Source organism: Mobula birostris, chromosome 1 (assembly GCF_030028105.1).
Source record: "Mobula birostris isolate sMobBir1 chromosome 1, sMobBir1.hap1, whole genome shotgun sequence".
Lineage (NCBI taxonomy): Eukaryota > Metazoa > Chordata > Chondrichthyes > Myliobatiformes > Myliobatidae > Mobula > Mobula birostris.
Window position 1 is genome coordinate 88,847,163 of NC_092370.1, and position 24,523 is coordinate 88,871,685.

General features: G+C 41.6%; 1 protein-coding gene across 2 annotated transcripts in view; it reads left to right on the forward strand.

The window, feature by feature from the left end:
* The window catches only part of LOC140198027 (piezo-type mechanosensitive ion channel component 2), an 835,978-nt gene that overhangs the window by 780,701 nt on the left and 30,754 nt on the right, over window positions 1–24,523 (forward strand). For both annotated transcript variants that reach the window (XM_072258850.1, XM_072258859.1), the window contains 2 exons: window positions 14,800–15,037; window positions 20,563–20,698. In XM_072258850.1, the coding sequence (XP_072114951.1) occupies window positions 14,800–15,037; window positions 20,563–20,698 (374 nt within the window). The remainder of the gene's footprint in view (window positions 1–14,799; window positions 15,038–20,562; window positions 20,699–24,523) is intronic.

Sequence of the window (24,523 nt, forward strand, 5' to 3'; positions counted from 1 at the left end):
TTAAGTCTTTCTCTGCTTAAAAATAAGAATGGTTTTCAATCTTTCCTATCAAAGTTGGCAATCTCGCTTAATTCACATAATATTCCATCTACCATGTTTTTGCTGATCAGCATAACATGTCTACCTCTCCAGGAAGTCCATCTAAGTCCTTCTCTGCTCTTGCCTGCACTGCCACAGAGCTTTATCTATCAACACACTTGGATATATTGCATTTGATCATCTTATCTAAATTATTGATACAGGCCTCAGCACAGTTCCCTGGATCCCATGAATCATACCTCCTAACCCAAAAATAACACAATTATTCCTAATCTGTTTTCTGTCCATTAACAAATCTTCAATCCATCCCAGCATTTTACTCCTAATACTGTACACTCTTATTTAATAATCCCCCATAAAGCACTTTTCAAGGTGCTTCTGAAACATATACACATCACATCAACAATTTCGCCTTTCTCTATTTTGGTAGTTACCATCTACCATTGCATTTGGCATTTATTTATTCTACTAGCTTCTATTGCATGTTTTTGAATGCAAAAGACTGTGAAAGCTCAACTTCCACAGAATGTTAATTTGCACTTAAAATTCAACAACCTTATTTTACAATTTTCATTGGTTTAAGGTGAATTATACCAGATAAAATACAGTATAACTAAGGAAAATTCCAGATAGATTAGATTAGATTCAACTTTATTGTCATTGTGTCGAGTACAGATACAAAGCCAATGAAATGCAGTTAGCATCCAACCAGAAATGCAAAGAATAGTGTTAATTACAAAATAACTGCAAATAAAAAGTAAGTGCTACAGCACACAAATATAAAAGTACTGAGACAGTACAATATGGATGCAATACTGCTTAGCGCTGTGATGTGAGGTTCAGCAGGGTCACAGCCTCAGGGAAGAAGCTCTTCCTGTGCCTGCTGGTGCGGGAGCGGAGGCTCCCGTAGCGCCTACCGGATGGGAGGAGAGTAAAGAGTCCATGGTTAGGGTGAGATGCATCCTTGATAATGCTTTTCACCCTGCCCAGGCAGCGTTTATGGTAGATGTTCTCAATAGTGGGCAATTGGGTGCCAATAATCCGCTGGGCAGTTTTCACCACACGCTGGAGTGCTTTGCTGTCTGATACAGGACAATTGCCATCCCACACTGAGATGTAGTTGGTGAGTATGCTCTCAATGGTACAGCGGTAAAAGTCCGTTAGTATCCTGGGACAGAGGTGAGCTTTCTTTACATTCTGCAGGAAATAAAGGCGCTGTTGCGCCTTTTTGATCAGGATGGAGGAGTTCAGGGACCAGGTGAAATCCTCAGAAACATGGACACGAAGGAATTTGAAGCTTGGTACACGCTCCACTACAGCTCCGTTGATGTAGATTGGGACGTGAGTGTGGCTCCTAGCATGCCTGAAGTCCACAATGATCTCCTTGGTCTTCTGGGTGTTAAGGGCCAGGTTGTTGTCGGCACAACATGCGGCCAGGTGCTGGACCTTGTCCCTGTAGTCCGCCTCGTCATCTCCTCTGATCAGGCCAACCATCGTGGTGTCTTCTGCAAACTTGATTATGGAGTTAGAACCATGTACAGGAACACAGTGATAGGTGAAAAGGGAGTACAGAAGAGGGCTCAGCACACAGCCTTGAGGCATAGAACATAGAATAGTACAGCACAGTACAGGCCCTTCAGCCCACAGTGTTGTGCCGACCCTCAAACCCTGCCTCCCATATAAGCCCCCACCTTAGATTCCTCCATATACCTGTCTAGTAGTCTCTTATGCCGGTGTTCAGGGTGAGAGTGGAGGAGGAGAGGTTGTCTAAGTTAACTGATTGGGGTTTGTTAGTCAGAAAGTCCAAGGTCCAATTGCAGAGGGATGAGCTGATACCAAGCCGGCGAAGTTTGGTGATCAGCTTGGAGGGGACCACAGTATTGAATATCGAACTAAAGTCAATGAACAGCATTCTGACGTAAGAGTTGGGGCTGTCCAGGTGGGTCAGGGCAGAGTGAAGTGCTGTGGAGATGGCATCCTCTGTTGACCTGTTGGTGCAATAGGCAGGTCCAGGGTAGTGGGCAGGCAGGATTTTAGATGTGATGGAACCAGTCTCTCAAAGCACTTTGCAATGATGGGGGTGAGTGCAACTGGGCGGAAGTTATTCAAGCCTGTGGCAGTGGAATGCTTCGGCACTGACACAATGGTGACGATCTTGAAGCTTGTGGCGACAACCGCCTGGGCCAGGGACAGATTAAAAATGTCCGTGAAGACCCCGGCCAACTGCCCTGCACAGACTCTGAGCACACGGCCAGGTATTCCATCCAGACCAGCTGCCTTCCATACATTCACCCTGCTCAGGGTGGCGCAAACATCGGAGGTGGAAAGTGAGAGAGGCAGTTCACCAGGTGGGAGATCCGCTTTGAGGGTGACCTCCTTGTTCTCTTGGTCAAAGTGAGTGTAGAAGTGATTGAGCTCATCAGGGAGGGAAGCAGAGCTGGCAGGAGGCACAGTACTAGGTGGTTTGAAGTCTGTAATGACCTGTATGCCATGCCACATGTGCCGGGGGTCCGAGGAGTTGAAATGCTCCTCGATTCTCTGTTTGTATATGTGTTTAGCCTGAGAGATTCCCCTCCTCAGGTTGGCCCTGGCTGAGCTGTAAGCCTCCCGGTCTCCAGACCTGAAAGCTGAGTCTCTGGCTTTGAGCAGGACGCGAACTTCTCTGTTCATCCATGGTTTCTGATTGGGGAAAACTTTTATTTGTTTTTGTGATGTCACTCTATCTACACACTTGTTGATGTGCTCAGGGACAGAGTATATTAATACAAAATTTGCAAAAATATAAGGACAGATTGATTTAAGTATAATTTTGTGTCCTGATCCACATGGGGATCAATTGATCAGATTCAACAGTAATTTAAAACGATATACCATACTGTCACGTACCCCTGACGGGGATAAGGAAACAGCAGAAATAGAAAACACTTTGGAGTCTCGTATTGCTATGAACTACTAATATTTATTGGTAACTACGCAATACAGTCATATCAATGTAAATAAATCAAACAGGTTAGCAATGATTATATATAAAAATAAGTGTGGAATATATATGCATGAAAAACCAAACTTCTTTAAGTCTAGGGGTAAAAAGATACAGTCTTACGATGTTGAGTAAAGTTTAGTTCAGTTCAGTTTGTGCTATTTAGTTGAGTAGTGATGGAGAGAGAGAGAGAGAGAGTGAGTTGAGTCTTCAGGTCAGCTGATGCCGTCGATCTTCTCGTCGTCCTCCGAAATCCTTCACAAGTCACCGACTGTGACTTTAACTGGGGGACCGGTTTTCCTGTGGTGGAGCTATCACCCCGGCAAGGGTGGACACATAGACAACTCCTTATCAGTCAACCCCTTCTTCACCGCTGGAATAGCAATTTGGATCGATCCGCCTGATCGATCCTCCAAAACCCACTTTCTCTGCGGGCACAACAATGCTCATTCAGTGTCCAGATCATGTGTCCTGAGGTCTGTATCATCTGACCTCCCATTTATTTCACCAGGCTGACCATCACCTGTCATTCAAAGAGTCCCTCCTTCCTTTGTCTGTGAAGAAATGCACAAGCAGGCAACAAGTCCTTGAAAGTAACATCAACAATGTCCTGTCGGTCACTATAGCAACTTTCGAGCTGCTCGGTGCTGTCTCCAAACCCAACTCAGTAGAAATCCAAAGTTACTTCCAATGCCTTAAAGTGACAGTCCAACCGTTAATCTTCGTCTCTCTCTCTTTTCGAACAACCCATCAATGATGAATGTCTCTCTCTGTCTCTTTTCAAACAGCTAATAGGGGCACTCCTGGATTCCCTCACAATACACCCATCAGCTTGAAAAATTTAACCAATTGATTTTGTTACTTCCCCTCATTTAAAACACTGAATTGAGGACAATACTTTCAATATTAAAGATTCTATTACACAAATTGTAAAACTTTGGACATTCATGGGTGCTTTTGTTAATATTTTACTAAGGGCTATAAATATTCTTGAAATCTGATATCTTTCCTTCTTTCCAATATGACAACTTCCTGAGTTAGATGTAATTTAAATAAAGCTCATCTAATACATCTTACCTGGGTCCATATTTCACCTGTATCTTTCAGTACATGTAGTTAAGTCCTCGCAATCATCCCAACGTTTTTAAGGAATGTGTCATTTTGATCAGTAATATGCAATGGAACAAGTCTCAGGGCAAAGCTGAAACCAGTCAATATCCATGTTACAAAAGCAAGATTGTGCACATGTGGGTCAGGCAACATCTGTGGTGAGAAGATCAGAGATAATGTTTCAGGGCCACTTATGTCTTCCTTGTGGGAATTTTAGAAGCAAATTGAAGTCAGAAACAAGGCCGAGACACAGGGATGCAGATGCTAGAATTTGGAGGAATGAACAGGGTGTACTGAAGGAACACAACAGGTCAGGCCTGACCCACAGAGTTTCTCCAGCATCTTGCTTGTTGTAGCTCAAGGTTACGGTTACTTTTAATGGACTATGATGTGACCATGTAGACAAAGGCTAGAATGCCCCAGGGGAAGTTCATGATATAAGCCAAAGTCGCAGTCTAGAATCAACCACGTTTTCTCACTAGGTTTTAAAGCAAGCAGTTGGCTTCACTTGACAGTAGACCACCACTGTTTGAGCTCCCCCGCCCCCCATGTCTTATTGTTTTTCAACATTGAATCACAGTGGATTTAATTTGGCTTTTTTTACACCGATCAACAGAAAAGACTCTTTCATGTCAAAGTGAGAACAGTTCTCTGAATTAATTACAAATATAACACACAAGATAATTGATTGCATAAGTATTCACTCGCTTCAAGTCAGTATTTAGTAGATGTGCCTCTGGCAGCAATTACAGCCTTGAGTCTGTGTGGATAGGGTTCTATCAGCTTTGCTCATCTAGATGATGCAATTTTTCCCCATTCTTCTTTACAAAGCTGCTTAAACTCTGTCAGATTGCATGGGAATTGTGAGTGAACAGCCCTTTTCAAGTCCAGCCACAAATTCTCAATTGGGTTGAGGTCTGGACCCTGACTTGGCCACTCTAGGACATTAATTTTGTTGTTTTTAAGCCATTCTTGTGTAGCTTTGGCTTTATGCTTGGGGTCATTGTCTTGCTGGAAAACAAATCTTCTCCCAAGTCACATTTCTCTTGCAGACTGCGTTAGGTTTTCCTCCTGGATTTCCCTGTATTTTGCTGTATTCATTTTACCCTCTACCTTCACAAGCCTTCCAGGGCCTGCTGCAGTGAAACATCCCCACAGCCTGATGCAGCTACTACCATGATTCACGGTAGGGATGGTATGTTTCTGATGATGTGCGGTGTTTGGCTTACATCAAACATAGTGTTTAGTCTGATGGCCAAAATGCTCAATTTTGGTTTCATCAGACCATAGAACCTTCTTCCACCTGACTTAAGAGTCCGTACATGCCTTCTGGCAAACTTTTTTTTTCAACAGTGGCTTTCTCTTTGCCACTCTTGCATAAAGCTGTGACTGGTAAAGCACCCAGGCAACAGTTGTTGTATCGACAGTCTCTCTCATCTGAGCCACTGAAGCTTGTAACTCTTCCAGAGTTGTCAAAGGTCTCTTGGTGGCCTCCCTCACTAGTCACCTTCTTGCACGGCCACTCGGTTTTTAAGGAACGAGCTGCCATCTGACGTGGTAAATGCAGGCTCACTCTTAAGTTTTAAGAATAAATTGGATAGGTACATGGATGGGAGAGGTCTGGAGGGTTAAGGACTGGATGCAGGTCAATGGGGCTAGCGGAATAATGTTTTGGCACAGACTAGAAGGGCCGAATGGCCTGTTTTCTGTGCTGTAGTGTTCTATGGTTCTATGGCTTGCCCTAGGCAGATTTACAGCTGTGTAATATTATTTCCATTTCTTGATGATTGACTTAACTGTACTCCAAGGGATATTCAGTCACTTGAAAATTTTCTTGTCTCCATCTCCTGACATACTTTTCAATAACCTTCTCACAGAGTTACTTGGAATGTTCTTTTGTCTTCATGGTGTAGTTTTTGCCAGGATACTGACTCACCAGCAGCTAGACCTTTCTGATACAGGAGTATTTTTACTACAATTAATTGAAACACCTTGACTACACATAGATCTCCAAAAACAGAGCTCGATTTAACTAATTATGTGACTTGTGAAACCAGTTGGTTGCACCAGTGATGATTTGGTGTGCTATATTAAAGGGGAGGGGGGTGAATACTTATGCAATCAATTTTTTTGTGTTATATATTTGTAATTAATTTGGATCACTTTGTGGAGATCTGTTTTAACTTTGGCACAGAAGAGTCTTTTTCTGTTCATCAGTGTCAAAATGTCAGAACATAAGAAGTAGGAGCAGGAGTAGGCCATCTGGCCTGTTGAGCCTGCTCTGCCATTCAATTAGATTATGGCTGATCTGGCCGTGGACTCATCTAATATGGCAAAAAAGCCACATTAAATCCACCGTGATTCAATGTTGTAAAACAATAAAACGCAAAAACTTCCAAGGGGAGGGCGAGTGAATACTTCTTATCGGCACTGTACCTGATCAAGGGTAGCCAATTGAACGGTTGGCAGGGAAGAAAAGAGATCCTGACCATCTCTTATGCTCCAGGGTGTTTGACCCTTTCTCCAAAAGAATAGTCCTCTGTATTTACTCTTTCTGGATCTCACAAAATTTTATGCACTTCAATTAAGTGTCCATCAACTCCTTGCTAAAGAAAACAGCCACTCTATTCTCAATCATCCTTCAGAGCTAAAATTTTGTAGGCTGATTGGAACACAGTCAATACTATTGATGCAAAATTGCTAATGGAATGAATGATGATTACGCTGTTAACTGTTGGTTTACCTGCCCACCTCACAGACCTGGGGCTGAATCCTAGTTTTTAATCTTCCCTATAAATGAAGTCCATCTGAACAGTTGAGGAAAATTGTAGCTACTTGCTGTGGAAATGGGCAAATTGAGAAGAAAAGCTTCAAGTGAATTAACTGGGAAGTAGAAAATTCTTTCACCCGCTCACAATTCTCCCACTCGCTCACAATTCTACCACTCGCTCACCCGTTCTACCACTCACTCACCCATTCTACCACCCGCTCACTCATTCTACCACCCGCTCACCCATTCTACCACCCGCTCACCCATTTCAGCACCCGCTCACCCATTCCAGCACCCGCTCACCCATTCCACCACCAGCTCACCCATTCCAGCACCCGCTCACCCATTCTACCACCTGCTCACCCATTCTACCACTAACTCACATGAAGGGAGTAATTTACCATGACCTTCCAACCAACACAACTTTGGATGTGGGAAGAAACTGGAGCTACTCAGAGGAAACCCATGCTGTTACAGGAAGAACGTGCAAACTCACACACAGGTAGCAACTACTGTCGGGGACTTTAACCAGGTTTGTTTGAAGATATCAATGCCTAATTACAATTAGAATATAACCTGCAGCACCGGCGGTCCCAGTACACTAGACTACTGCTATACTATGATAAGGAATGCTGACTGTTCCATGCCGGGACCACATTTCAGGAAATCTGATCCTTCTCCTACCTGTGTATAGGCAGAGGCGAAAGAGCAAAGCTCCAGAGGTAAGGATGACAAAGTGGTGGTTGAGGGAACCAAAGGAACAGCTATGGGATTGCTTTGAGGCTGTGTACTGGGCCGTGTTCATGGACTCATCAGTATATATACCACACTTGGCACGGACTTTATAAAAACACGAGTGTTTTAGACGAGTATGTCCCCAAAAACTCACTCAGCCTTCCCCAACCAGAAGCCCTGGATGAACCAGGAGATCTGCAATCTGGTGAGGGCCAGATTCAACACATTCAGGTCTGGTGACCAAGTAAGATACAAGAGGTCCAGGTACGTTCTCGAGAAAGTCACCTTGTGGACAAAGTGCCATTTCTGGACTAAACTTGATTCACTGAAGGATGCAAGACAGCTGTGACAGGGCTTGAATGCTGTCTTACAAAGTGAAATCAAGAGATATTGGTGACAACAGGGCTTCGCTCCCAGATACTGAATATCTTCTGTGTTGGCTTTCACCATCAAAACATGGAAGAACCTTCACAAAATCCCACAGCCCTCAGTGACCCTGTTATTTCAGGTTCTGAGGTTGACATGAGAGAATCCATCTGGAAGGTCAACCCATGGAAAGCATCCAGCCCAGATGGGGTATTTGGCGGAGTACTGAAGACCTCTACTGATCATCTGGCTGGAATGTTCATAACCTCTCACTTTGGCACTCTGAGGTACCTACCTGCTTCAAGCAGGCCTCAACTATACCGGTGCTTAAGAAGAATGTGATAACCTGTCTCAGTGACTATTGACCAATAGCATTTAATCTACATCCACTGTGATGAAGGGCTTTGAGAGGTTGATGGTGGAACACATCAACTCCTGTCAGAAAAAAAACAACTTAGATCTGCTCCAGTTTGCCTACTGGCACAACAGGTCCACAGTAGATGCCATTTCATTGGCTCTTCACTCAACCCTGGAACATCTAGACAGCAAAGGTACATTCATCAGAATGCTCTTTACTGACTACAGCTTGGAATTCAAAATTATCATTCCCTGAAAACTAATCAATAAGCTTCAAGACCTTGGCCTCTGTACCTCCTTGTTCAATTGGACCTTTGAATTCCTCACTTGCAGACCTCAGTCAGTTTAGATTGACAACAACATCTCCTCCATAATCCCCATCAACATAGGTGCACCACAAGGCTCTGTGCTTATCCCCTGCTCTACTCGTTTACACTTATGACTGTGTGGCTAAGCGCAGCTCCAATGCTACATTTAAGTTTGTTGATGATACCACTGTCAAAGGTGAATCAGCCTACAGAAGGGATATTGAAAATGTGGCTGAGTGGTGCCACAACAACAACCTCTCACTCAATGTCAGCAAGACCAAGGAGCTGATTATTGACTTCAAGAGGAGGAAACTGGAGGTCCATGAGGCAGTCCTCTTCAGGGATTCAAAAGTGGAGAGGGTCAACAAATTTAACTTCTTCAATGTTATCATTTCAGAGGACCTGTCCTTGGCCCAGCACGTAAGTGCGATTATAAGGAAAGCACAGCAACACCCCGACTTCCTTAGAAGTTTGTGAAGATTCGGCATGACCTCTAATACTTTGACAAACTTCTATAGATGTGCAGTGGATAATACATTGACTGGTTGCATCCCACCTTGGTATGGAAACACCAATGCCCTTGAACGGAAAATTCTACAAAAAGTGGTGGATGTGGCCCAGTCCATCGAGGATAAAGCCCTCCCCTTCCATTGAGCACATCTAAACAGAGTGCTGTTGCAGGAAAGCAGCATCCACCAGCAGGGATCCCACATCACAAGACATGTTCTCCTCACTGCTGCCATCAGGAAGGAGGTACAGGAGCCTCATGCCTCACACCACCAGGTTCAGGAACAGTTACTACTTCTCAACCACCAAAGGTGATGATAGAATAGATGATGTCTGAAGCTTTGACCAGCAGCCAATCTAGACATCGAAGGTTTGGACTTCGAACAGGTCCACTGTCCGAAGATAAAAGGCAGGAGTGGTTTGTGGCAGTGTAATAGAGTTTTGACTAGCAGCCAATCAGTGTTTGGGATTGATTAGTAAAAGCAAGTTAAAGGAACGCAGGGGCAAGTGCGACAGCCATCATCACAGTGGCCATCGTCTGAGTGGACAGTGGCCATCGTCTGAGTGGTGATCTTAAGGCTTTAGCTCTTTGAGGCTTCAGCGAAGAGGGGCTTCACTCAGAGAAAGCGAAGAAACGAAAAGCTAGAGTTTTTTTCCTTTTCTTCTGCTCAGCTCTGCAGATATCAGGCAGAATAGTGAAATGTTCCTCTTACAGGATGTAGGAAGGCAGGAAGACCTCCAATATCCCTGACCACTGAAACTGTGAGAAGTGCATCCAGTTGCAGCTTCTAAGAAACCGTGTTAACACGGTAAGGAGCTGGAGCTGAAACTGGATGAACTCTGAACTATTCTGGAGGCTGAGGGTGTGATAGACAGGACATATAGAGAGGTAGTTACACCCAAGGTACAGGAGACAGGAAATTGGGTAACAGTCAGGAAGGGGAAAGAAGTTAAGGAGCCAGTACAGAGTACCCCTGTGGCCATCCCCCCTCCCAACAATAGGTGCATCACTTTAGATACTGTCGGGGGGAATGACCAAACAGAGGAAAGTCACGGTGGTTGGGTCTCTGGCACTGAGTCTGCCTCTGTAACTCAGAAGGGAAGGGGGAAGAAGAAGCACACTGTGGTGACAGGGGACTCATTAGAACAGACAGGAAGTTCTGTGGGCAAGAACGAGATTCCCAGTATGTTGGCTCCCAGTGCCAGGGTCCGGAATACCTTGTATCAAGACCTCAGCATTCTTAAGTGGGAGGGTGAACAGATAGAAGTCATGGTCCATTCAGGTACCAATAACATGGGAAGGACAAGTGATGAGGCTTTGCATAGGGAGTTCAAGGAGTTGGGTGCTAAGTTACAGGGAAGGATCTCCAGGGTTGTGATCTCAGGTTTGCTATCGTGCCACGTGCTAGTGAGGCAAGAACTAGGAAGACTATATAGTTTAATACGTGGCTAAGGTGTTTGTGTGGGAGGGAGGGCATAAGATTTTTGGATCATTGGGCTCTCTTCCAGGGAGGGTGGAACCTATAAAGAAGGGACAGTTTGCACCTGAACTGCAGAAGTATAATAACCCAGCGGGAAGGTTTGTTAATGATAGGGTTTAAACTAAAGTCGTAGGGGGATGGGAACCAGACTGCCAGAACTGTCAGTGGAGGGATTGTGGAGGTAGATGTATGTAAGATGTCAGACAAAGTTAGGAATTAAAAGGTTGAGCATGGTACAACAAAATCAAAAAGGGTGAATACAGGACTGAAGGTGTTGTATCTCAATGCGCACAACATACAGAATAAGGTAGATGTACTTGTAGCACAGTTGCAGATTAGCAGGTTTGATGTTGTAGGCATCACTGAATCATGGCTGAAAGATTATAGCTGGGAGCTTAGTGACTGAGGATACACATTGTATCGAAAGGACAGGCAGGAAGGCAGAGGGGGTGGCATTGCTCTGTTGGTTAAAAAAAAATGAAAAATCATTAGAAGGAGGTGACATGGGTTTGGAAGGTGTTGGATCATTGTGGATAGAGCTAAGGAACTGTAAGAGTAAAAAGACGTGGGTGGGAGTTGTACACAGACCACCAAGCAGTAGTAAGGATGTGGCCTACAAATTATAATGGGAGATTAAAAAATGCATACCAAAAGGCATGGGGGACTTCAATATGCAGGTAGATTGGGAAAATCTTGTTGGTGTTGGATTACAGGAGGGTATATTTCTAGAGTGCCTATGAGATGGCTTTTTAGAGCAGCTGGTGGTTGAGGACCAGCTATTCCGAATTGGGTGTTATACAATGAAACAGAGTTAATTAGGGAGCTTCGGGTAAAAGAACCCTTAGGGGAAAGCCACCATAATATGATCGAATTCACACTGAAAATTGAGAAGGAAAAGCTAAAGACAGCTGTATCAGTATTACAGTGGAGTAAAGAGAATTACAGAGGCAATAGAGAAGAGTTGGCCAGAATTGATTGGAAAAGAACACTGGCAGGGATAACCGCAGAGCAGCAATGGTTGGAATTTCTGGATGTAATTCGGAAGGCACAGGATAAATACATCTCAAAGAGAAGAAAGAAGATCTAAAGGAAAGATGACACAACTGTGGCTAACAAGAGAAGTCAAAACTGTCATAAAAGCCAAATAGAAGGCATATAATAGAGCAAAAAATAGTGGGAAGTTGGAGGATTGGAAATCTTTTAAAAACCAACAGATGGCAACTGAAAAGTCATTAACAAAGTAAAGATGGAATACAAAAGTAAGCTAGCCAATAATATTTAAGAGGGTACCAAAAGTTCTTCAGATACATAAAAGTGTAAAAGAGAGATGACAATGGATATTAGACTGCTTGTAAACGATGCTGGAGAGGTAGTAATGGGGAACAAGGAAATTGCAGATGAACTGAATAAGTATTTTGCATCAGTTTTCACTGTGGAAGACGCTAGCAGTAGGGTGGAAGTTCCAGGTGTCAGGGGACATGAAGTGTGTGAAGTTACCATAACTAGCGGAAGGTTCTTGGGGAAACTGGAAGGTCTAAAGGTAGATAAGTCACCTGGACCAGATGGTGTACATCCCAGACTTCTGAAAGGGGTGACTGAAGAGATTGTGGAGGCATTAGTAATGATCTCTCAAGAAACACTAGATTCTGCAATAGTTCTTGAGACTGGGAAATTGCAAATGTCTCTCCAATCTTCAAGAAGGAAGAGAGGCAGAAGAAAGAAGACTATAGGCTACTTAGTCTGACAGTGGTTGGGAAGATGTTGGAGTTGATTATCAAGGATGTGCTCTCAGGGTACTTGGAGGCACATGATAAAATAGGCCATAGTCAGCATGGTTTCCTTAAGGGAAAATCTTGCCTGACAAATCTGTTGGAATTTTTTGAAGATATAACAAGCAGGACAGACAAAGGAGAATTGCTTGATGTTATGTACTTGGGATATTCAGAGGTTGCTTAACAAGCTATGAGCCCATGGTACTGTATTACAGGAAAGTTTCTGGCATGGATGAAGCAGTAGCTGATTGGCAGGAGGCAAAGTGTGGGAATGAGGGGAGCCTTTTCTGGTTGGCTGCCAGTGACTAGTGGTGTTTCATAGGAGTTTTGTGTTGAGACCGATTCTTATTAAATTATATGTCAATGATTTGGATGTTAAAATCGATGACTTTGTTACAAAGTTTGCAGATAATATGAAGGTAGGTGCAGAGGCAGGTAGTTTTGAGAAGTAGAGAGGCTACTGAAGGACGTAGACAGATTAGGAGAATGGGCAAAGAAATAAAAGATGGAATACAGTGTTGGGAAATTTACAGCCATGCACTTTGGTAAAAGAAATGAAAGTGTTGACTATTTCCTAAATGGAGAAAAAATACAAAAAACTGAGGTGCAAAGGGACTTGGGAGTCCTTGTCCAGGATTCCCTAAAGTTTAATTTGCAGGTTGAGTCTGTGGCAAGAAAGGCAAATGTAATGTTAGCATTAATTTCAAGAGGACTAGAATATAAAAGGAAGGATGTAATTATGAGCATTTTTGGGCCCCCTATCTTAGAAAGGATGTGCTGAAACTGGAGAGAGTTCAAAGGAGATTCACGAAAATGATTCTAGGATTGAATGGCTTGTTATATGAAGAGTGTTTGATGGTTCTGGGCCTGTATTCACTAAAATTCAGTAGAATGAGGGGTGACCTCATTGAAACCTATCGAATGGTGAAAGGCCTTGATAGAGTGGATGTGGTGCAAGAGTTTAAGACAAGAGTACACAGCCTCAGAATAGAGGGGTATCCTTTTAGAATGGGGATGAGGAGGATTTTCTTTTGCCAGAGAGTGGTGACTCTGTGGAATTTGTTGTCACAGGCAGCTGTGGAGGCCAAGTCTTTATGTATATTCAAGGCGGAGACTGATAGATTGTTGCTTGGTTGGGGCACAAAAGGATACAGAGAAAGGCAGGAGATTGGGGTTGAGAGGAAAATTGGATCAGCCGTAATGAAGTGGTGGAGTAGACTTGTTGGGCCAAATTGACTAATTCTGCTCCTACTGTATATCTTATGGGTCTTTTGGTCAAAAAGCCCTTTACCAGTGGGGATAACTTCATCCATCTTCACTTGCCCCATCATTGAACTGTTTCTACAACCAATGGACTTACTTCAATGACTCATCATGTTCTCGATATTTATTACTTTTTTTTCCCTTTGTACTTGCAGTTTATTGTCTTTTACAAGTTGATTGTTTGTCCATCCTGTTGGGTGCAGTTACTATTATGGTCCCTAGATTTACGGAATATGCCTGCAAGAAAATAAATCTCAGGGTTATATATGGTGATATATACATAGGATGATAATGATCTTAGGTTACGATTGAAACCGGGTTGCAGGAGCAGAGAGGCAGTAGTTTTACTAGCAGCACCCCTGTAGTAATGGGACCAGCAAAGAACGAATAAATGTGTCCAGATGAGATGCTGGTGCGGTAGCCTAATCATTCTCCATTTTGGCCTTTATTACAATGTCCTTATTAACTGAGCTAAAAAAGACATATTACATATTATTGATCACTGAAAGTATAGGACAACTTTCTACCACTTAAACGTTAGTCAGCGTAATTTTCTATGTTGAAATTTGTGGAAAATGTGACCAGGTAGGATATATAACAGAGTTTGAAACAAATTTGGCCTCTTTATAATGTCACATCCAAAGTTTCAAAGTATCTATTTGGTACATGACTATTATGTAATAAAGTCACTGGTGATTGGAATATTGATAATGTTTACCTCATGGAATACCATAGCAATAGTTTTACTATTCATAAAATGTCCTTTTTCTATTTTGAATGGTCATCAGACAATGTGCTCTATAGTTAGTGATCATAGGTTTGAGATCATCCAAACAATACACCCATGTGACCAATTAACCTATTGACTTTGGAATGTGGGAGGAAACTGGAGCACCTGGAAGAAACCCACACGGTGATGGGGAGAACATACATTCCCCTTTTTGATTTGAGATTTGTGTCTTGGTTATTAATACTGGATGTGTCACTCAAGAAGTGTAAAGCTACATTTGTAAGGCATTCACTTGAAAATCAGACATCATATTATTGTATTGCCATACACTACTACAGCTACGTGCTACAGTTTTATAAAACAAAGAAAATTTTATTCTAGTGCCATGGTTTGTGGGATGAAGATGAAAAGAGTGAAAATGCTTCTGGTAAAGATGAGAGTGAGGAAGATCACAGAAATGACTGTCAAAGGAAAAGCTCACTTGGTTCTCTAAAGTCCATTAATTTGCAAGCATCCATGGATTCCATTCACGTCCACTTTCCAGAACAGGCAACAGCCCGAAGATCAAGTTCAACAGGTTCACAGATCTCAAATCGATCATCCCATAGGTCACAAAGAGGTATGGCACATTTTTATATTTGATACTTGTGTGTGAAGATTTGAAAATACTTAAACTCGATGCACCAAAAAAATTCCCATTTATATGGCTTCTATGGCAGAACTTTAAAAAATCTCAGAACCGATCAGAAGAGCATTGTTGAACAAAACTAAATTGATGTCAGGTCATATGGGAAAGAGAGCTTGGGGGCTTGACAGCTGAAGATACAACCCCCACAGGTAGGGAAACTAGATTTGGGCAATATTGAGAGAGAAAGATAGGTAAGCTTTTAAAAATTGATTTAGCATAGTAACAGACCCTTCCAGCCTAACAAACCCATGCTACCAATTAACCTACTGACCCAACTGGCTCTGGAATGAGGGAGGAATCTGAAGCATCCAGAGGAAACTCATGCTCTCATGCTGAGAACATACATACTCCTTACAGACAGTTGTGGAAATTGAAACCTGATTAGTGATTAGTGGCCCTGTACAGCAATGCCCGAATTGCTACACAACCACGCCACACTACAGAGAGCAATTAGAAGATCAATTTGCACTTTCAGCTGATTAGAAGAGTGATGATGTCTTGCTGTATAACTAAAAGGCAAGACTCATTAACAGTGCACAGTCTCTTTACACATGCAGCACAGTGCTGAAGTACAGAGGGACCCCGGGATCCAATTCTATAGCTCCCTAAAAGTAGCTACGCACGTTGAGAGTGAGGTAAAGAAGGTGAATGGTGTATTTTCCTCTGGTAAAATTAGTCGAGTGAGTTCAAGAGTTGGGACGTTATGTTTCAGCTTTATTAAACTCTAGTTAGACCTCATCTGGAGTATTGCATTCGGTTCTGGTGATCACATTATAGGTAGGATGTCGAGGCTTTGGATGGGGTGCCAAAAGAGATTTACCAGGATGCTGCCTGAACTAAGAGGGCATGTACTGTAAGGAGAGATTGGACAAACTTGGGTAGTTTTCTGTGGAGTGGCAGAGGCTAACAGAGGTTTATAAGAATACCACAGGTCATATGTTTAAAGTGATGGGGTTAGGCTTACAGGAAATATGTGGGGTAAGTATTTTTACACAGAGACTGGTGTCTAAAATGTGCTGCCTGGAGTGGTGGTGGAGGTAAATACAATAGGGGCGTTCAAAAGGCTCCTAAATGTGCAGGAAATGAAAGGATATGAACATTGTGTAGACAGAAGGCTTTAGTTGGACATTTGGTTTCTAGTTTGCCATGGCATTGTGGGCTGAGGGCCTGTTCTTGTATTGTACTCTTCTATGTTCTATCCATGTTGTAGATGTTTGCGCTCTGGTGAGCTACATCCACTCTATTCAGCTATGGTTTCTATGACCAAGAAAGAAAATATTTGCCTTTGAGCCGGTGCATTTATTAAACTCATATCCTGTGTGAAAAGACTGAGTGAGAAGATCCTAAACAGGAATTGGGTTTACTATTGTCACATATACCAAGATATAGCGAAAAGCTTGTCTTACATTGTTTTGTCATGCAGATCAAATAGAAGTAGGTTCAAAGGTCGGCACAACATTGTGGGTCAAAGGGCCTTCACTGTGCTATACTGTTCTATGTTCTATCAAATCAGTACCTAGTGTATTGCACTAGAACAAGCTAGAACAAGTAGCAGAATGCAAAACAATGTGTAACAACTATGCCGAAAATCCAGTACAGCTAAATAATAATGAGCAAGTTCACTACATAGTAGATTGTGAGGTCAAGAGTCCATCTTATCATATCAAGGAACCACCTGATAGTCTTATAACAGCAGGGTAGAAGTTGTCCTTGAGACTGGTGATACATCTTTTCAGGATTTTGGATTTGGAATTCAGAAAAACAAGACATAACCACCTTGAGGCAGATTTTCAAGCTCCTATAGGACAGGGACCCAGGGCTGCTTCCCTTGGCTGGAAAGTCTAGAATTAGAGACATCAGTTTCAATATAAAATGGGAAAAAGGTAGATTATTCAGGATAACAATGTGAAGATGTGTCCTTGTTGATATTATTCTACATGTTTGAATATCTCAGAAGATTGGAAATACTCTGTTACTGGCTGGATAGGCCATTCAGTGTCTAGGAAATCAAGAGAAATAATGTTTATGGCAAATAATGCAAAAAGCACAAAGGACTGTAAATTTTAATCTTTCTGTTACTTATGTTCTAAGCAAATTCTTCTCACAAGGTAGATAGTTGAGAAATCTATCACCAGCCTCAAGGATAACTTCTACCCCCACTGATATAGGATTATTAAATAGTTCTGTAGAATGATGAGATGGATTTTTGACCTCACAATCTACGTAATCATGGTCTTGCACTTTATTGTTTACCTGCACTGTAGCTGTTACACTTTATTCTGTATTCTGTTACTTGCTTACCTTGTTCTAGCTCAACACACCGTGTAATGAATTGATCTGTACGATCTATCTGAAAGACAATCTTTTCACTGTACCTTGGTACACATGGCAATAATAAATCAACTCCAGTTCTAAATCTGCTTTGGTATTTGTTCAAGATTTAGGAACAGGAGTGGGCAACTCAGTGCATCAAGCCTAGTCTGCCACTTAATAAGATCATGGCTACAAGCATTGTTACTTCAATTCTTCATTCACATCTACTTCCAGTAATTTTTAACCCCTTCTTAATGCCTTAAATGTACTCAAACTCTAGTTCCACTGTTTTGTGAGAAAATGAGTTTCAAAGATTTCTGACCCTCTGTGTGAAAATTTTTGCTTTCTTAAATGGAGGATCTCTTATTTTGTAAAAGTAATCCCTTTCTGAAATTTTCCACGGGAGGAGATAGCCAGGATCTTCTCCACATCCATTTTCCTCATGATTTTGTATGTTTCAATGAAGTTCCCTCTTATTTTGGAAACTCTAATGAAAGTTGAACATATGAAGATATGAAAATCTTTGTCAGGTTGTGCTCAAATACCAAACTGAGCAGAGAAGAGATTAATTGAGGCTGTTGATGTTTGATGTGGCTCATCCACAACACAGTATACAGATGTCTGAACTAAGAATACCACAGCAAAGGAAAGATCCAATTTCTCAGATTCTGAGATTGAATGAATTATAGGTCTTGTACTACAGATGCTGAAACTGGACCAACAAAGAAACTGCTGGAGGAGCACAGTGAATAAGGTAGCATCTGTAGAGGAAAATGGACAGTCAATAATCCTCGTCTACAGGATTTTTCAAGATCTTAAGACATTCTAAAGGCCACTAACTGTGCATTTTTCATATTCGCACATGAAGAGAGCAGTTATTTCACCCATTGGGACTATGCTGTTTCTCAGACCAATTCCACACCTCCTCATTTCTCTGCCAAATGTTCCTACACACCCAGCCATTTACCTCAAACATTCAATTCTCCTACCACCCCTAAAAAGGAGGTAGTTTACAATAGCTATTTCACCTAATAGCCAGCACATCTTTGGGATGGGAGGGAAATCTGGAGCACCAGGTGAATACCATTATAACTGCAAAAGAGCACCCATGGTCAGGATGAAATGCAAATTCCTGGAGCTGTGAGACAGCCACACTACTTGCCACAGACATTTGCACTACCAGCATCTCCTCCATTTTCTCTACACATAAAATGTGTTTGATTTTTAATACTTTTCCTAGTTCTGATAAAAGGCCTTCAACTGGATGTGGCAACTCAAATAAAAACAGAAATTGCTGGAAACACTCAGCAGATCAGACAGCATCTTGGAACAACTGTTAACATTTCAGGTTAGAAAGATCTGTTTTTCTGTTCTTATTTCAGATTATTAGATTTTGCATGTTTTTCATTCTTTGAATCATTAACTCTATTTCACTCTCTCCACAGAAGCTGCCTGATTTTTTGAATATTTACAACATTGTTTCAGAGGTTGGTGAAGATATCAACTCCTGCCTGTGAAGTGACTTGATTTGACTCCAATTTGCCACAACAGGTCAACAGCAGATTCCATTTCATTGGCTCTTCACTCAATACTGGAACATCTGGACAGCACAGATCCACACACCAGGTTGCTCTTCATTGACTACAGATCGGCATTCAATACCATCATCCCCTCCAGACTAATCAATAAGTTCCAAGTCTTAGGCCTCAATACCTCGTTGTGCAATGGGATCCTCGATTTCCTAACTTGCAAACCTCAGTCAGTTCAGATTAGTAGCAACATCTTCTCCAGAATTTGCCCCAGCATAGGTACACCACTAGGCCGAGTGTTTAGCCCCCAATCTGCATGCTTTACACTTATGACCGTGAGCTCCAATTGACACAGCTCCAATGCAATATTTAAGTTTACTGATGACACCATTGGCGTTGGCCGATTCAAGGATGGTGACAAATCAGCATATTGGAGGGAGATAAAAATCTGGCTGAGTGGTGCTTCAACAACTACCCCTCACTCAATGTCAGCAAAACCAAGAAGATGATTATTGACTTCAAGAGGAGGAAACTGGAGGTTCACGAGCAAGTTGTAATCGGGAGGTCAGAAGTGGAGACGGTCAGCAACTTTAGATTCCTTGGAGTTATCATTTTAGAAGATCTGTCCTGGCTTCATGATGTAAGTGCCATTACGAAGAAAGTACAGCAGCACCTCTAGTTTTTTAGAAGTTTGCAAAGATTTGGCATGTCGTGTGAAACTTTGACAAACTTCTGTAGATGTGTGGTGGAGAGTATATTGACTGGTTGCATCACAGCCTGGTATGGAAAATCCCACAAAAAGTCCATCACAGGTAAAGTCCTCCCCACCATTGAGCACATCTACATGGAGCGCTGTTGCAGGAAAGTAGTATCCATCATCAAAGACCCCCACCTCTCCTCACCGCTGCCATCAGGAAGAAGGTACAGGAGCCTCAAAACTTGCACCACCAGGCTCAGGAATGGTTATTACTCAACGAACACCAAGCTCTTTAACTAGAGGGGATAATTTCACTCAACATCACTCATCTCATCACTGAACTGTTCCTCACATCAAAGTTGCTGGTGAACGCAGCAGGCCAAGCAACATCTGTAGGAAGAAGTCTCGGCCTGAAACGTCGACTGCACCTCTTCCTACAGATGCTGCCTGGCCTGCTGCGTTCACCAGCAACTTTGATGTGTGTTTCTTGAATTTCCAGCATCTGCAGAATTCCTGTTGTTTGCGACTGAACTGTTCCTACTGAGGTAGACTCACTTTCAAGGACTCTTCATCTTGTTCTCGATATTTATTGCTTATTTGTTCCTTTCTTTTGTACTTACAGTTTGTTTTTTTGCACATTGATTGTTGTCCATCTTATTAAGTGTGGTATTTTATTGATTCTATTGTGTTTCTTGTATTTACTGTGATTACCCTCAAGAAAATGAATCAAAGGGCTGTATATGGTGACATATACAGTACATTTTTTGATAATAAATTTACTTTGAACTTTGAATATTTTCTGTTTTTATTTCAGATTTACAGCATCTGCAGTTTTCTTTTGCTTTTAATTGATTGACTTTAAGGTCATTTGATTGATTTTGAAATTCAAGGCGAATTCTTTCACTATTTTCATACAGGAAGCATAAGTACTCGAAACAGCAGCAGTCGGAAAGGAAGTGGGTCCCTCAGTGTTCAACCAAAGAATAAAAGAGAGCTTTTATTGGAAAAGTTAAGAGAACAAATGATAAAGGCAAAGGCCATTATTATCGCCAAGTAAGTGATATAATTCTAATTCTGGAAAATGGTCATCTTTGTGGCAGGTGATGAAATATCTAATTATTAAAAAAATCTATTTTGCTAAAGATTTAGCACACGTAGAAAGATGATGTAAAATATTTGAATCGTGGCCCTATATTCTTTGTATCTTCAGTTTGAATTCATGCCATTGAAATGGATGTAATGTTGCATTTGCCAATAATTATGAGGTTAAAATAAGTTGGATGATATTTGCTCTTTCCTAATGGATGTGAGTCCATGACAGAAAATGGCTCTCAATTTTTAGGTTGATACGAATTGCCTCTGGTCTGAGAGAAGGATTTTTACCTCTTTTTCTGGGAAAGGAACATGTGATGTTTATGCAATAAGTCACGTTATTCTAAGGACAGACTTTCGGAAAACTTTCTGTTAGGCTGGTGTCTGCCATCAGATCACTTAATGCTGATGTTCAATAAAAGAGAAAAATCAGTTTCCATCTGTCAACACCATAACTCTTGAATTAATAAGGAAAACTCATCACCGACTATAAAAGAATAAATTTTGAGGTATCTTTCATGCACCTAAATGTACATAAAATGTAGAACTGTACAGCAGAGGGAAAGATCCTTCAGCCCACCATGTCTGTGCTAACCCTGATGCCGAATTAAACTAACCCTTTTGCCCAGACGTGATCCTTCTCTCTCCCCGTTTGCTGCAAGTTCATGTGCTTATCTAAAAGCCTCTTGAATACCACTGTTATATCCGCTTCCACTACTACCCCTGGCTGCAAGTCCCTGTCACCTAGCACCCTCTGTGTAAGAAAAAACTTGCCCACGATTTCTTTGATCTGTGCCCTCTAGCATTCAACATTTCGACCTTGGGACAAAGATTCTGAATGTCTACCCTATCTATGCATCACACAATTTTATACTTCAATCATATCTCCCCACAGCTTCTGATGCTCCAGACAAAACAATCCAAGTTTGTCCAACCTCTCCTTATTTCTAATTATCTTCTATTCGAGGCAGCATTCTGGTAAGCCTCTTTTGCACCCTTCCCCGAGCCTCCACATCCTTCCTATAATGGAGTGACCGGAACTGCCCACAATACCCCAAGTGAGGCTGAACCAAAATTTTATGCATCTGCGTTTTGACTTTCTGATGTATTTTTCTTTTCCTTAAGTCAATCATGAAAGCATCTTAATTGATAGATTCTTGAAGAGAAGGATCAGCCTCAGTACTGGTACAATTAGGCTAACATCATCTGTCTCTCTGGAATGGATTACCAGTGTCAAGCATCAATAACCCAATAACAGAACTAAATGACTTCTCATCACAGATACATATCAAGTCATAGTCAAAAAGTAATAGAGGATGGAAACAGGATCACTGGGCCAAATCATCCATGCCAACCAAGTTTTTCTACCTAAGCAAGTCCTGTTCCCCTGCTTATTGCCAGATCCCTCTAAATTTTTCCTATCTGTGTACATATCCAAATGCCTTTTATACATTGGTAAGTGTAGCCACCTCTACAGCTCCCTCTGGTGGCTCACTACTACCACCCTCTGTGCAAGAGCAAACACCCCTCAAGTCACTTTTAAATCTTTCCCGTCTCACCTTAATCCTATTTCCTCTAGTTTTAGACTCCACTACACTTAGAAAAAGACTGTGACCTTTCACTTTATATGTGCCTCCCATGATTTTGTATACAGTATCTCTGTAAGGTCACCCATCAGCGTCCTACTCAGCAGGGCAAAATGAACCAGCTTATCCAGTCTCTCCTTATAACTCAAGCTCTCCGGTTCCAGCAGCATCCTCATAAATGTTTTCTGTACCCTTTCCAGTTTAATGACACTCTTCCTAAAACTGGGTGGCCGAAACTACCTGCAATGCTCCAAATGCAGTCTGAGCAACAACATGTAATGTAATGTTTCAGCTCCTGTACTTAATGCTCTGACCAATGAAGGCAACCATGCCACATTCTTCACCACACTATCTACATATGCTTCCATTTCCAGGGATCATTGTACCTGTATCCCTAGGATTCTCTGTTCCAGAACACTCTCCAGGACCCTACTATTCACTTTCTATTTGTGCCCTGGTTTAACTTACCAAAATGCAACACCTTATGGCTGAGTTAAATTTCATCTGCCATTCTTTAGCCCACTTTCCTAGTCAATCTAGATTCTGTTGTAATCTTAGACATCCCTCTTCACTGTCCACTACAGCACCAATTTTGGAATCAGCTGCATGGAAGAATTGTCAAAATAGATCAACAAAATCCCTTGCATGCTTTGTCAAGTATCGCCAGAATTTTTGATGAAGTATTATCTGCTTCCCTCCATATCACTAGCCAAACCATATTGGAATTTGTCATAACTTTGTGAAGGGGATACTCAAGTTCCACTGTTTGTATTGGTGTTCTCCCTCCCATTCCTTATATTTTTGCTATGCAGTTTATGAAATATGTGGATTAAGTACATTTAATTTACCTGATTCAATATATAAATATCAGCTTAACAACAACTTAGAGAGCCAGTTTAGAGAGAAAAGATCTGACAAGGAGGTTGTTTTATATCTGAGCAAATGTATCTGAGGAAGCTCATGATTAACTTGCAGCCAATGCTTTCCCAGTGATTTTCATATGCTCAAGAACTGTTTCTTTTAGCAAGTTATTGACAAATTTAATAATGTTAAAGGTGAAATTAATACTAGAATTCATTAGTTATCCTTTTAATGAATAGAAAGTTTCTTATTTTCTTTATTTTGATCTTAAATCACAGTATTGTCAGTGTAGCAAGCAAATTTTACATGATACAGATTCAAATAGTTCAATAATTACAAGTACAACATGCACATTACTAAAGCTTAAATCATAGAGAAATCAAATCTTTTACATCCAATTTAACTATAGCGCTCAAATCCCAAAAAATATACATTAACTGAAATGTCCTGAAATTGCTAAAAGTGTCTAATTTATTTGTTCCTTCATTCATTAAGTGGTTAATATCTGGTATGTACCGCCTGAGGATGTGATGGAGCTAGATACGATTTCAATGTTTAAAAGGCATTTACAGCTACTATGTTCAGGAAACCTTTAGAAAGGCACTCAGGCAAGATTTAGAAGAATATGGTCCTATTGTGGACAAATAGAATTAGTATAGATTGGGCAAAGAGGTCACTAGTGATGTGTTGGGACGAGGGAGCTGTTTCCCTGCAGTACAAATCTGACTGTGAATCTCTACAGGATTAGAATCCTAGAACACTACAGCACTGAAGCAAACCCTTTGGCCCATCTAGCCTGTGCTGAACTATTAATCTGCTTAGTCCCATTGATCTGCAGCTGGACCATTATCCTCCATGCCTTTCCCATCCATGTACCTATCCAAATGTTGAAATCAAACCTACATCCACCAGTTGTGCTGGCAGCTCGTTCCATGCTGTCACCACCCTCTGAGTGAAGTTTCTCCTCATGATCCTCTTAAACATTTCACTTTTCATCCTTAACCCATGACCTCCAGTTGTACTCTCACCCAACCTCAGTGGAAAAGAGCCTGCTTGTATTTGTCCAGTTGAAGGATGAAAATGCTTTTCCTTTGTGTTGGCTTGGACTTTATTAGGCTAGGTAGAAGGTCAAAGTCAGAGAGTTGTAACCCGAGAGTAGAGTACAGCTACAGACTAAGCACAGATGCTCCGCAAAGCAGTCACCCAAACTCATCTCTCCAGTGTTGAGGAGTCTACATTGATAAGAGTGATTACAAATTATTAAATTAGAAGGAGAGCTCTCAAATCACTGCTTCACTAGCTTTTGTATGCTATATAAGGTTTAACATATGTCAGCTTC